The 14368-nt window shown below is 46.9% G+C and overlaps 1 protein-coding gene across 1 annotated transcript; it reads left to right on the top strand.

Annotated features, from left to right (window-relative positions):
* The first annotated feature begins 1276 nt into the window (after window positions 1-1276).
* LOC109747314 (uncharacterized) lies at window positions 1277-7535 on the top strand. Its single transcript, XM_020306394.4, has 4 exons — window positions 1277-1613; window positions 5614-6702; window positions 6787-6930; window positions 7013-7535. The coding sequence occupies exons 2-4, from the start codon at window positions 5614-5616 to the stop codon at window positions 7346-7348; spliced, it is 1569 nt and encodes a 522-aa protein (XP_020161983.1). The 5' UTR covers window positions 1277-1613; the 3' UTR covers window positions 7349-7535.
* The last annotated feature ends 6833 nt before the right edge of the window (window positions 7536-14368 follow it).

The following is a 14368-nucleotide window of genomic DNA, read 5'->3' as shown; positions in this document are numbered from 1 at the left end:
ACTTCCTTTGCCCCTCCCTCCGAGCCTTTCCGTTTCGATGATGGGCTTGTTTCTCTTCTCAATGTGCCCTCTCTGGTCCCAGCGGTAGTACCGCGGGCCAGAGCGGTAGTACCGCTTGGGTGCTACAAGCGGTAGTACCGCCCAGAGCAGTAGTACCGCTAGTAGCCCCCATTTGTGTGCTCACTCTGGTCCCAGCGGTAGTACCGCGGGACGGAGCGGTAGTACCGCTCCAGAGCAGTAGTACCGCTAGTAGCCCCAAGCCGTAGTACCGCGGTGGTCTCGTGCTAGTACCGCCTCGATTCGAGGGCTCCTTTTTCGTGTCGGGTTTTACGGTACTGGCCGCGGCTGTGGGGGGCCGTAGTACCGCTCCTATGCGGTAGTACCGCCCTCCCACCGCGGTAGTACCGCTGTGGGCCAAGCGGTAGTACCGCGATGAGGAGCGGTAGTACCGCTTATAGTGGCAAGCGGTAGTACTGTGCCAGCGGTACTACCGCTCTCTTCGGGGCAGAAGTGGGGTAACGGTTGGTTTGTTCCCCCCACTATATAAAGGGGTCTTCTTCCCCAAAGTTGACTCACCTCTTTCCCCAAAAGCTCCATTGTTGCTCCAAGCTCCATTTCGCCCGATCTCTCTTCCTAGCCAATCAAACTTGTTGATTTGCTCGGGATTGGTTGAGAAGACCACGATCTACACTTCCACCAAGAGAAATTTGATTCCCCCCACTTATCCCTAGCGGATCTTGTTACTCTTGGGTGTTTGAGCACCCTAGACGGTTGAGGTCACCGCGGAGCCATAGTCCATTGTGGTGAAGCTTTGTGGTGTCGTTGGGAGCCTCCAATTAAGTTGTGGAGATTGCCCCAACCTTATTTGTAGAGGTCCGGTCACCGCCTTCAAGGGCACCAATAGTGGAATCACGACATCTCGCATTGTGTGAGGGCGTGAGGAGAATACGGTGGCCCTAGTGGCTTCTTGGAGAGCATTGTGCCTCCACACCGCTCCAACGGAGACGTACTTCCCTTCAAAAGGAAGGAACTTCGGTAACACATCCTCGTCTTCACCGGCTCCACTCTTGGTTATCTCATTCCTTTACTTTCGCAAGTTTACTCGAGTTATATATCTTACTTGCTTGCGTGCTTGTTGTCATTGCATCATATAGGTTGTTTACATAGTTGCATATCTAAACAACCTATTTTGATGCAAAGTTTAATTTGCTAAAGAAAAGTTAAAAATTATTAGTTGTCTATTCACCCCTCTAGTTAAAATTTGTTAGTTGCCATCTGAAGCCCGGGCACGTGCCCTAGGCGCAGCCATGGAACAAAGAAACTGATGTGAGCCGGCCAAAACGAACCCACGTCCGTCGCGGCGGTGAGGGCGCGGCCCCGAGTAGTCGGCGCTCGGCCGCATCGGGTTCTCCAGTCCAAATCCACCATCCTAAACCAGCCCCGTACCTCCATAGCCTCCCTGCGAATCCACCGCCGCCGACCATTCCCCGGCCGGTCGGCCGCCATCGCGCTTCGGATCCGATGGACACGGGCGCAGATCCTCCACGCCACCGTCGGCTGAGGAAGGCCTCCGATGTCCGCACCACCGCCGCCGCCTACCCACCCCGAAACGGGTAAGTACGGCACCCATCCCTGTGATTTCTGTTGAATATTTTCCATCGTTACAATCATCTAGTATGCGCAACTCACAGCCAAATGGTGTCAGATAACTGTACTTCTGGATTTCTCCGTGTTTGTCGAGCAATACTAGTGCTGTAGATAGAGACAATGGTGCAGATAGAGACAATGTTGTGTATTCTGCTACTCCCTGCGATCCAGATTAATTGACGCTCCTTTGGTACAACTTTATGAGCGTCAATTAATTTGGATAGGAGGGAGTACTGATTTTTTTCCCTACTTAATCTCCCAGCTTGTGTTTGAAATTGGGCAGCTAGAACACCTGTTCCTCTCCACCTTTTGCAGCAGAATGGAGTACCGATGTAGTATAGTACATATATGCTCTTAAATTTGTTGTGTCTGGTCCTGTCATTACTAGTCCCAGATGCGCGCCTTGCGGCTGGATCGATGGTTGTCTTGCCTGGTTTGGCCATGCCTTGTATCTGCAGATTTGGCTGGTTCGGCCATGTGTAATTAGCCAGCACCAACAAAGGCCCAATTCCTGCAGTCGTGGATAAAGTCTAATTAGGCATGCACAATTACATATTAACATCGAATTCCTGGGTGAACCACACAACAACAATTGTGACATGATCAACCCCTAAAACTTGTTCGGAGACTGTGACCATCCTTTAAGGCAGGAAAGTATTGATGATACAATCAAAAATGCAAAACACATGATTTGATTGGGTAAAAAGTTCAGAAGATGAATGTTATAGTCTCATGCTTCCACCTCTGTCTACAAACATAATCTATGCATTCAGAATTACAACGATGACTATGGCCTATACGATGGCTCCAACGATAAATTGCAGCAGCTCCTCTCGGTCAAATGGGTCGATGCTGTGAGTGTCAACCAGTGCAGCTGCAGCAAAAGACAAAGAAGCAAGTAAACATAAAGCCTGACCGGAACTTCTGTCGAGCTGCTCATTGCAGAGAAATTCACCTCACCTGTTTAGAAGCATTTATCAGAAGTTACAACTACAGAAGGCGGTAGAGAGGAATATCTGCATTAGTATTTAGAGATTCCTTTCATATGCATGTTCCAGAAAAGTACAGCGTAGGATGACATAATATTTTTGTCTACATGAACATTCTCCAGCCTGAGGTCAGTATGTGCATTCCTCGGGCACCAGATCAACACATTAATTCCAGTTAATTGAAGTTTGTACTGGATTCTGTTGATTCTAGACAAGGAGCTGCAAATCACACGGAAAATTTAGTGAATTAATTAGCTCATTTGAGTGAAGCACAAATAAAGCATGCACATTAGCCCATCAAAAATACAAAAGTAATGTACACACTTATGTGGCTGGCTGTCCTCCTCTCCTAAAGTTTCTACACAACTCCAGTACTCCATCCATGATTTTTTATCTTGTCAACATAGCCGTACAGCATAGTCCTTCCTTAATTTCTCTTGTTCTTCACTAACTGCAGCAAGTTGGCTGCAGAGAGACAAGTAAAGCATACCCACATCAATTCTTGACAACAGAAGGATGAAAACAGCATGTCACTCATAATGCAGCCTAAGCTAGACTGGAAATAATAAACAGATCCACTATAAGTTTTATTTTTTGTACACAAGCAATTAACAACGTCAAATCCTCAGCATAGACCCGCATAAGACCATAAATCTTCCAATGCTCAAGATTACTTCACAAAAAATAGATACAGAAACAGTTTGAAAATAGCAGCAAATTACCAAGTGCATAGAATGAACACATGCATTCTTTCTTTTGCTTACATTCTTAACAATCACAATGAAAGGGCTATGATTTTTTTTTAAAAACTGGGCATTACAATCCTGCCCAACATGCTGGCTGCCTAAGCATTCTAAGCATCCATAGAGGTAGGAAACAGGAGAATGGAAATTCATCTTCACATATGCAGTCCATGTATGTATAGAAATATTCCAGTAGCACTCTTACCGTAATATTTCCGAAACATTGTACAGATGACTAAAATTATGTGTCATGCAATTACATTTTCGGAATGTATTAAAACACCTATTGCATGTCACCATTGTAAATACAATGAAATGATTAGTTTTCAGAATCCTACGTTCAAACATAGCAGAACAAAGGAAAATACCTTCTGCCTCCCTGCAAAAACATGCATATGCAGAACAATGTGGATGCTCATCCATTTCTATTTATGTAGGCTAGCATATGAATTCTGGCACAAATGGCAGTAGGTAACAATTAGAGGATCACAAAAATGCTTCCTAATCAATAACACTGAGGTGACAGTTGGTAAGCGTGTTTTTGGAAAAATAACACACAAAAAGCCTACATAATAAGGGAACCTTGACTGGCATGCCTAATTTTTGAAACGTAATTAAAATTACAGAGTGTAGAACCGGGGATACAAAAATACAAATCAAAAGTTGATCTGGGTGCCTACCTTTTACTGAGAGCATATTTAGACTGGAGTATGGAACTCATGTAGCAGGAGCTGCTTGCCTACTAATTGCGTTGAGACAAATTACATTCAAGGAACCTTACAACAACAACAACAACAACAACAACAACAACAACAACAACAACAACAAAGCCTTTAGTCCCAAACAAGTTGGGGTAGGCTAGAGGTGAAACCCATAAGATCTCGCAACCAACTCATGGCTCTGGCACATGGATAGCAAGCTTCCACGCACCCCTGTCCATAGCTAGCTCTTTGGTGGTACTCCAATCCTTCAGGTCTCTCTTAACGGACTCCTCCCATGTCAAATTCGGTCTACCCCGCCCTCTCTTGACATTCTCCGCACGCTTTAGCCGTCCACTATGCATTGGAGCTTCTGGAGGCCTGCGCTGAATATGCCCAAACCATCTCAGACGATGTTGGACAAGCTTCTCTTCAATTGGTGCTACCCCAACTCTATCTCGTATAACATTCAAGGAACCTTCCTCTCACTAATTCTCATGTGTAAGAGTAAGACAATATGATGACGGGTACTCAAAGTAGAAAAATGCTTCTTCCAGAGCATTCATTGCAAATTGTGAATTTCCTGTCCCCCAAAACAGGATCAAAGATCTGAATGAAGCTACCTAATCCTAGAAAGCAAGCGGCAGGTCCTAATTGTACAAACAGACTCTGCTCCCAGATCCCCAAAACAAAATCGATTTCTCCGTACCAAAATCTTACACACCCAGGACCATGTTCCAATCATCAATATACACGACCAAGCTGGAGAGAAGCGTACCCTGGGCAACTCGCTTGCCTGCTTGAGACGGGGAGGAGTAGCTTTGGGCGCCCGAGCTTGGAAACGGAGGAGGAGGAGGCTTGATGCCGGGATGTTTGAGGTCCGCGCTGGCCAAAGACGCAGTGTCACCCGAGGCGACAGAGGAGCCAGCCGGAGGCGTGGGATGCTGTGCCTGCGTCCATGGAGCCGTCGCCCCGGGAACTGTCGCGTTTAGGGTTAGCTGCGGAGCCGTGCACGATGGTGGAACGACAAGGCGGCGGCAGTCAGGAATGGAGGCGGCGGCAGCTGCAGCTTTTCACTTGGGAGGGAGGCATTGGGAAGAGAGAGAGAGGCGATGGAGGGGGCGAGGCGGCGTATGTTTTTTTTGAGACAAAAAGGCGGCGTATGCGAGGATAGCCGTGGTGGGGAATGGGCCATGGTGGGCCCTCCAACCGAGTGTTTCCGGGTTATAATGAGGCTTTTGAGGCCCACACGGGAGGCAGCGTGCACCGTTGATTCGCAGTCAGAGTCGCTCAGTCCAAAAAAGACGGGACGACATGGATAGGCTGGGAGCGCATCCTCTCGCGCAGGACTTCTCTTGGAGGATTTAGGTTGTTTAGGTGGAGCCACTCTTTCATGTGTTTTGTTTGTTCATGCACTGAAATTTACTAGGAATGTTGTTAATGCTTACTTTTAAGGCAAGTTGTCCAGTTATCTGCGTAAGTTACTTGGAATTCCCTGGTTGCTATTTCATTTATTTCTCACCAAAACGAAACTAGATGCGTCTGGGCGAGGAGCACAACAGTTGCCGCGAGGACAAGATCAGCGGCTTACCTGACGAGATATTAGTCTTGATCATTGACAAGCTAGATGCGCGGACAGCAACAGAGACCACTATCCTTTCAAAGCAATGGCGGGATCTCTATACACACTCGCACACAGGTTATGACCTTACGGTTGATGACATTCTCCCTCCACGGTACCACAGACTGAAGCAAATTGTGGTGGAGGCAAAGGCAAGGTATGAGGCAGAGAAGAATGCACTGAAGTTGGACGGCAGTTATGCTTCTAGAGACTGGTTATATTCCTTCAAAGACTGGAGGTGGAAAGTCTGTCTGCTAACACCCATCCTGCAACGTTATGAGCGTTGGGCCATGCGACGCTATGTTAAACGGGTGAATGCATTCCTTCTGGCTCCCGACAATGTTCAGCAACGTTCTATCCAGAAGCTGAGGCTTCAAGCTTGTGGGAGGAGCGATTTCACTGATCAATGGATCACGGAAGCGATTGGCAGATGGGGCGTTGAAGATTTGGAGCTTGTCATTGACAACTCTTCCTGGCGCTATGACTTCCGGCTGTTGGATGGATGCAAGAATGTGCGACTGAAACGGCTTGTGCTATCCAATTGTTATCATCGTTTTGCACCCAACCCCTTGACGTTTCAGAGCCTCACATCACTTACTCTGTGCAAAGAAAGTTTACGCATGCTACATGTTCTTGATATTCTGGAAAACTGCGCGCAGCTGGTGGATTTGAGGCTGAAAGATTCTGGCTGTCGCCAACCTGCTTTTAGTATCGTTATTCCTAACTCACAGTTAAAGAGTCTGCAATTGGACAACTACAACACTGTGAGTGTCCATCTGGCTTCAGTGCCTTATCTTGAAACATTTGCTTGTCGTGGTCAGCCAACTATAATACGCTATGGCGATGTGCCTCGACTTAGGCATGTGAGTCTGAACTTCTTGCAAACTGGAGATAATGGCAAGGATGATTCCTCTGGTAGCAACAGGACATATCAACTAAGCAAATTCTTTGGAGGGGCACTGCCATCTCTAGAGTACCTTGTTCTGCAGTTAAGAGGGCGTCAGGTGAGTAGCTTTTCCTGAAATGACCCTTTTTTTATTGGTCATCGCTACATAAGACAGTGCTAAATTATCACTTCATATATGCAGATGTGGATAGAACCAACGGCCATTCCTGTCCGGCTCAATCATCTCAACAAACTATTCATTGCAAACGTGCCAATGAACTGGGATACAATCTGGATTCTCTGCCTAGTTGCTGCCGCACCTGCCTTGGAGTCGCTCCATGTTCATGTACGTTGATCCTACGATTTTGTCAAGCATGGTACCTTTTTTGTTTCTGAGAGATTCCTGAAACTCTGAAATCTGAATGCAGTTTGACAACAACTCAGAGAAGGCGAGTGCCGCAGGATCACTAGATGTGCAGGTGGAACACCGTCCACACCACCATCACCTGAAAGAACTCGTGGTCATTGGCTTCGACGGGGCGGCGTGGCAGACTGGCTTTGTGAAGCAGATCATCCAGGCATCGCCGATGCTGGAGCGCGCCCACCTGTTGGACGGGCATGTCGTGGAGGACGAAGATCGGGAGCTCGTCGGCCTGGAGATAGTCCGGCGCCGCCGGGAGTGGCATGAGTGTGAGAGATCGGAGGTGCTCAGAGACCTGGCAGACGGGATCAGTTCGCCGCATCTTGAAATAGTTTTGGAATGACTTTTGGTAAAAGTCTGCTGTGCCGGTAGCCCTTCCGTTTGTAGGGCTTGTAGCTGTATGCCAGGGCCTAATGATTATGTTATGCTGGCTCTAAAGATAGAACAACATGTGTTTGTATGTGGTATCTTGTTCCTTACTTTTGCTTGATTATTATCCAAAGGACGGATGCAGCTAGCTGTTGAGATAATTGATTTCGTGGTTCTCATGGTGTGGCTTGACTAGGCAAAATTACCACTTGGACGCCTAATAAATTTTAAACCTCGGGGGAAATGCTGTGTAGACATCCGCCGAGCACCAGCACTAGCTACCATGTGGTATTTAGTTGCCGACCACCAGCTTCGACTTGGAGGTGCGTAGGCGTGAATTTCGTTCTCGATTCAGATTCGTATTTTAGATTGTATGGAGATTGGCAGTAGGAGTAGCACGGTGTTTGCGGGTGGACTGGTTTTTCTTCCCGGATACGGATTGCAGTGTTTATAAGAGAAGGCGAGGGAGGTGGGAAAATTGATCTTTTGCCCTGCTAGCGCTCTGGAAATCAGGGCGTAGAGCAAAGAAGATTATAAGGATGCCAAGGCGTTTAGCGGATGCCACCGGCGGTGGCCGTGCAGCCAAGCGTCCTCGCCAGCGGCGGAAGCACCTCTACCTTGTCACGGAAGACTGGGAACAGGGATACAGCATCCGCAAGGTAGACCTGGAGGAGGATTACGACGCCAACATCCACACCTTGGACAAGGAACAAGCAGGCAACAGCCCACGTAAACACTCCGACCGGCGCTTGCCACCGGCGGTCTTCCGCCTGGAGGCTCCGCACCAAGGCGCCGACCACTTCACGGCGGCCTTCGGCACCAAGATCATGGCCTTGCACCACACGCCCAGGCGCTACGTCCCCGTCTTCGACGTCCGCACGCGGTGCCTCAGCTTCGGCCCCCGGATGCGGAGGGACCCGAGCACCCCAATCTACGTACCCGTCGCGGACAGGCTCTACGGCCTGGATTTCGACACCTTCGAGATGCTCGATCCGCCTCCGCCGCTCGTCGACCCCAACTGCGGCATGGACGTGCCCAAGTGGCGGTCGTGGCGCCGCCTCCCGCCGCCGCCCTTCAAGCGCGAGCGCGTTGTTAGGATGATCTCCACCGTGTGGGCCCAACGGCCCACCGGGCCCTTAGATCCGCGCCCTGATCGGGGGCGCTCAGCCCACTATGGGTGACGGGCCCCTGTCACTTGCACTATATAAAGAGGTGGGGGACGGCGGCTCGCATTACGAGGTTCGTCGCAACGCCGTACACCCCACCTACATCCCTACCGATCTAGGGTTAGTGCAGTGCTGACGGGAAGCGCCGTCACCATTTCACCCACTCTCTGCCACCATAGCCGCCACCATCTCACCATGGCCACCCATCGGGCTCATCAATCCAAGGAAAAGGTAAAGACTACCGTGAATCCTTAACCCTAACCGATCCAGAGGACTCAACAATGGTATCAGCCATGTTTCGGTTGAGGATTTCGGTGCAAATCAAAAGAATCATCCCCTCCCTTAGAACCCCAAAGTGATAGGGCAAAGACATCACCGGGGAGGGCCCAGTGCTCGCCGGCAAAGAGCGCCGCAGCATATGGCCGCGCCTGTTCCTCTCGATCCGGGCGCGCATCGGCAAGCCGAGGCGCCGGACGAAGAGAGCCACCCCGAGAGGGGCAAAGGGCACCGCGGCCAAACGTTTTGACGGCGGCGCGCTCGCCGTAAGGGAACGCGCGACCGGCGAAAGGAATGGCAACGGCGCCACCGTCGACCGCTCTGCCGTCGTCGAGCTCAACGGGGCGGAGAAGGCCGTCGAGCTTCTCTCTCTCTCTCTCTGTTAAGCATTGGCGGAAGGGAGAGACGGAAAAGAAGAGGGAAAGAAAGGCTCGTAGCGCGGTGGCCGTGGCCGACGACTGGGAGCGGCACGGTGGCCCGACGACCTGGACAGAGGCCATGGTCGTGAGCGAGAAGGAGATAGGGAAGAAGAGGTGGCGCACGGCGCAGTGACGGCCGACGCCGTCGCCTGCTCGCCGGCAGCGCGGCTGGACCGCTGGAGCAGCTCCGCCGCCGCGGGAGCAAGAGAGAAAGGAGAAGCGCGCGGGGGGAGGAGAGAATGAGGCTAGGGTTGGGAGCGGCAGCGCTGGCCGGTTTTGTTCGACCTAGATGCGCGCGTGGCCGTTGGATCCCCGCGGACGGCCGTGATTAACCCTAGCGCGCTAGTGCGGGCTTTTGGGCCGAAAGTGGAGGGCGGCGGCAGCCACGCGAGCGCCCCGACCGGGCCGTGGGCCGTTTTCGGCCACAGGAGGAGGCCGCGCGCCCTGGGGCGAAGAAAAAAAAAGAGGGCGCGTGGCGGACCAGGCCAGCAGGCCAGCTGCCGCGCGCAGTAAAGACCGCGGTCCGAGCCGTGGGCCAGGCCGAGTTTTCGTCTGTTTTTCCTGGTTTTCTTTTTTCCAGAAGCTGAAGTAATAGTTTTTTTGTCCAGTTTTGGGTAAATTTCATATAGATTTTCTATGCAAATTGATTTCCCAACGAAACTTGTTGTTTAGAAAATAGAAAATAGAAAAGTTTCTAAAAAAATGAAAATAGAAACTTTACAGCAAAAGAAATGTTTGTGAATTTATAAAGAAAATTATAAAGTTTATGAAATTTTTTTTAGTAAAGAAAAGTTTCTGTAAACAGTAAAAAGTTCATGAATTTTTTATTCATGTTTTTCCGCTGCGTAATATTTAATAGTACTCTTTTACAAAGAAAGAAAAAGTATTATCCTTCAATTAAATTTGAACCAACGGGAAAATTTAATTGGATGAACAGTTTTTTGAGAGAAGTTTTTTCACTTGTGGGTGAAATCAGATTCAGATAGCTTCTGCTATGACAGTAGAAGTATATTTGATTAAAGTTTACTTATGGTATTGTTATTTTCTGACCAATGTTGAAGATGACAATATTATAATTCAATGAGTCTTATAGTTAAAAGTTGAAATCTCTGATAAGTTTTGTATCAAAGTGACCAATTTTTTGAAGCATTTGATAAAGAGTGAGAAATGTATATTGTTAGTTTTCCGCTGCAATAAAGTTGATAATGATGATCATTTTCTTAGCAAAGTTGCGTAATAGAAATTTTATCATCACATTATTTACGAGTTATATGCGTTATTTCCATTTCTGCCCAACGGTGATATGGAATTAATGTAGAAGGATGATGTTGTGTTCTAATTCTGCCCAACGGTGATTTAGAATATAAAAGAAAGTTTTAAAAGTTTAATGTGCATATTTTTTAACCAGATCAACATGGGTTATTTTTATGCTCAGTATTGTTGATTATTGGCTAAGTTTTCTCAGACTAAAAGTTTTCCATGCTTTCATTGGTGAAAGCGAATGGCTGGGTACTTGTTACCCGAAAGATGACCAAGAAAGGTCATAACGTGAGGGAGTATGTTCTCTCTAAAGAATGGCTTCAAAAGAAAAGAATTCTTGGATATTAATCCAAGAAAAGAAAACAAGTAGATCATTGAGAGTCTTGGTTGACGAATGTCTTTCATGTATTCTATATGAAGAAGATTTTTCAGTCAACACGATTTGAGATGAAACAAGCAACATGCGTGTTTAATTTGACCAACGTCGGATTAAGCATGTGTGTCAAAGAGCGTTCGGATTTATTTCTGAATCTCATGATTGCATATGCAGTCAAAAGAGCCAATTCTGGCATTTATGTTCCTTACAGGGAATTACCCGCATAGCGGGAAAAGAGGATTATGATAAAACCCGCATGGCGGGGAAAGCCTGGGAAAATACCTGCGTAACTGGGTAAAGTTGACATAGTATTATGTCAAAAATCCTATACGTCAGGAGAAATTTTGGCTAAGACTTATCCTGTGTGACAGGAGAAAGATATGATGACTCATGTGCGTTTAATGTGTCCCACTCTGGGAGAAAGTATGGAGTAGCTATTATGCTTTCCTAGTATCGACCGTACACCTTATGTGCAACGGTCATCCAAAGAGAATAAAAGTTACAGATGAACCTAAAGATAAGAATGATATGCAAGTGTGACTTGCAAAAGTACTAATGATAAAGAACTATTTTGAGTTTCCGAAATGGAATGAGGAATAAGGAAAAAGTACTCCCATACCGTTAACAGATAACTTCATTACACATGAAGTAATCAGATACATGAAGTAGATACTCAAAGTTTCCTCAATTCACAAGAGTTGTGAATGGTTTTTCGAAATTGTGGCAGAAAAGTTCTTGCCACATTTCGAGGGGGAGAAAGAAATATGAGATATCCATTAATGAAGAATGTGATAATCTGGGGGAGTACGACGATCATAATAATACCCCTAAAGAAAAGAAATAGATGTATTCCTGGATCTTTTACAGTTCCGAAAGCAGACTAAGGAATACTAAGACAGTGCTTAAAGTGCCTAAAGAAGAAAATTTTAATAGAATAAACCCAAATAATAAAGTTTAAAGATACGCCATTCTTAGTGAAGATGGAGTAATCTGGGGGAGCATGGTATGAAGATACCTAAGACTCAAATAGATTGTATCTGGGGGAGCATGTTGTATGACCTATACAACACCCGTTGTTAGCTCTATAAAGGAGGAATGATTAAACAAAAGGTCCCTGTAAAACCTATTGCCTCTTGGAAGTGAAAGACTACAATTAATTTGCCTCTTGGCAATGACAGAGCAAGAACAGCCCCATATGAAAGAAGTGCCAGTACCTGAGACACAGATGGTCTCAAGGAATGAGAAAATCAGATACTTCTGATTACTATAAAGTCTATGGTAGTGAAATTCAAATGGAGGTTGATCCCACCTCATTTAAAGCGCTCAATCGAGTTTTGAGAAGTGTCTGCTTATCTAAATGATAAGAGACTATGTGAGATGAAATGAAATTGGTGAATTCTGACGATATTCGGGACTCATGAGTAATTTCCAATGGAGCCAAAACAGTAGGCTGTAAAAAGTCTACAAGGTCAATGTGACTCCAAAGGAAATATGTAAAGGTGTAAAACACAACTAAAATCGAAAGGTTTTTTGCGCATTTTACACTGAATAAGATTACAATGTCTGTTGGTAGCACATCATGATCTGAGTTACATCAGATGAAAGATATTATGACCTGAGTTACATCAGATGAAAGTAAAGAACACAGAGGATACTGCCTGAAGAAGTCTTTTATGGAAGAAAATGAGAGGACAATTGTGTTTGTATAAAGTTATAGAATGGGAATTTCATTTCCTATATCTTGTACATGCGGATAACATTCTGCTTGTTAGTAGTGATGTTAATTCGACTGCAGGAGGAAAAGAAGTTCTTGTCCTCAAAGTTTAAAAGAATGTCTCTCGTTATAAGGATCGAGATTCACCGAGAAAAGAATAAAAGGGGTATTAGGTGTGTCGCATGGGCATGCTAAGGAAAGTTTCTAAAGTATGCATGCGAGAAAACCTACGCCTGTTCTTATAGTAAAAGGTAATGATTTTAGGAACTTTAGTGTTCCAAGAGTCAATGTGAAATAGACCAAATGAATATGGTACCATATGCTTCAGCTGTTGGAAGCTTAATGAATGCAAAAGTATAACATTACTGTGACACAGTTCACGTAACCGGGTTGTTTTGGTAATGTCCAGTCGAGATGTAGATCACTGGAATGGAGTCAAGGATATCGGCCTCATGCTGAAAGAAATAAGTGCTCTCAAAAGATTGTGAGTACAAAGACAGGACTCGTGAAATATACAGCGAAATCCACAATTGTCGCTGACTTTCACACTTGGAGTTTTTGTGTGGAAAAACTCTAAAGAATGAATCAATTATCATTAATATGATGTAAAGATAATGTACAACATGATATGAGGCTGAGGGACAGGCAAAAAGGTTAAAGAAACAAGTACCTGGAATTGATAATGGTTGACAACAGTGATAACCATTTTAAGTTTTTCGCTCCTATGACAACGAGTCAAGTGTTGATGCCAAACACACTGACACAGAGTTATGCGTTGTAAAGGAGAAAGTCCGGAATCTTGTGGAAATGCTTGAAGCATAGAAGCAACAGACAAGTGTTTGCAGATCTGCTTATTAAAGGCTTGCCGCCCAGTGTGTTCGGAGAACACACAGTCGACATGGGTTTTATGGTATAGTCTAAGATTTCCGGACAATAAAGGGCCCAAGGTTAAAGAATCTATTTCAAAACAGAGGAGTGTGTTGTAGGTGTTGATTCTATCGGGAATGAATTGTGATGATGAGACATGCTCTACATGCAAATCTGTGATGGAACAAGTACTTTGAAAAGAGTTATTTCAAAGTATAAAGGTCAAAAGTAAAAGTTGAGATCAAGGGGGAGAATGTTAGCATGATCTCCACCGTGTGGGCCCAACGGCCCACCGGACCCTTAGATCCGCGCCCTGATCGGGGGCGCTCAGCCCACTATGGGTGACGGGCCCCTGTCACCTGCACTATATAAAGAGGTGGGGGACGGCGACTCGCATTACGAGGTTCGTCGCAACGCTGTACACCCCACCTACATCCCTACCAATCTAGGGTTAGTGCAGTGCTGACGGGAAGCGCCGTCACCACTTCACCCACTCTCTGCCACCGCAGCCGCCACCATCTCACCATGGCCACCCATCGGGCTCATCAATCCAAGGAAAAGGTAAAGACTGCCGTGAATCCTTAACCCTGACCGATCCAGAGGACTCAACACGCGTCACCTCTCACGCCGTGCACCCCGACGGACGAACCATCTTCGTCAGCATCGACGGCAAGACCGGCGCCACGTTCAGCTTCGATACCATGGCGAGCTCCCCACGTTGGACGCGCAGCGGCAGCTGGAAGCTGCCCTTCAAGGGCCCCGCGCACTATGACTGTGACTTGGACGCTTGGGTTGGCCTCGCCCGAGACCCGGACATGCTCGGCCGCCTCTGCTCCTGTGACGTGCCGTCTACTGATGATGACGACGGCTGCAGACAGCTCCCGGCCTGGAAGCTCAGCAAGGAGAAGCTCTTCTG

The sequence above is a fragment of the Aegilops tauschii genome, chromosome 5 (assembly GCF_002575655.3).
Source record: "Aegilops tauschii subsp. strangulata cultivar AL8/78 chromosome 5, Aet v6.0, whole genome shotgun sequence".
NCBI lineage: Eukaryota > Viridiplantae > Streptophyta > Magnoliopsida > Poales > Poaceae > Aegilops > Aegilops tauschii.
The sequence above is the reverse complement of the archived record's forward strand: the minus strand, read 5'-3'. Positions and strand labels throughout refer to the sequence as shown.

Excerpts from the sequence above, each read along its gene's own strand:
- LOC109747314 (XM_020306394.4), top strand. The coding sequence starts at position 5,614 with ATGCGTCTGGGCGAGGAGCACAACAGTTGCCGCGAGGACAAGATCAGC. Across the intron at positions 6,703-6,786 it reads TGCAGTTAAGAGGGCGTCAG|ATGTGGATAGAACCAACGGC; the intron begins GTGAGTAGCTTT and ends TCATATATGCAG. Across the intron at positions 6,931-7,012 it reads TGGAGTCGCTCCATGTTCAT|TTTGACAACAACTCAGAGAA; the intron begins GTACGTTGATCC and ends ATCTGAATGCAG.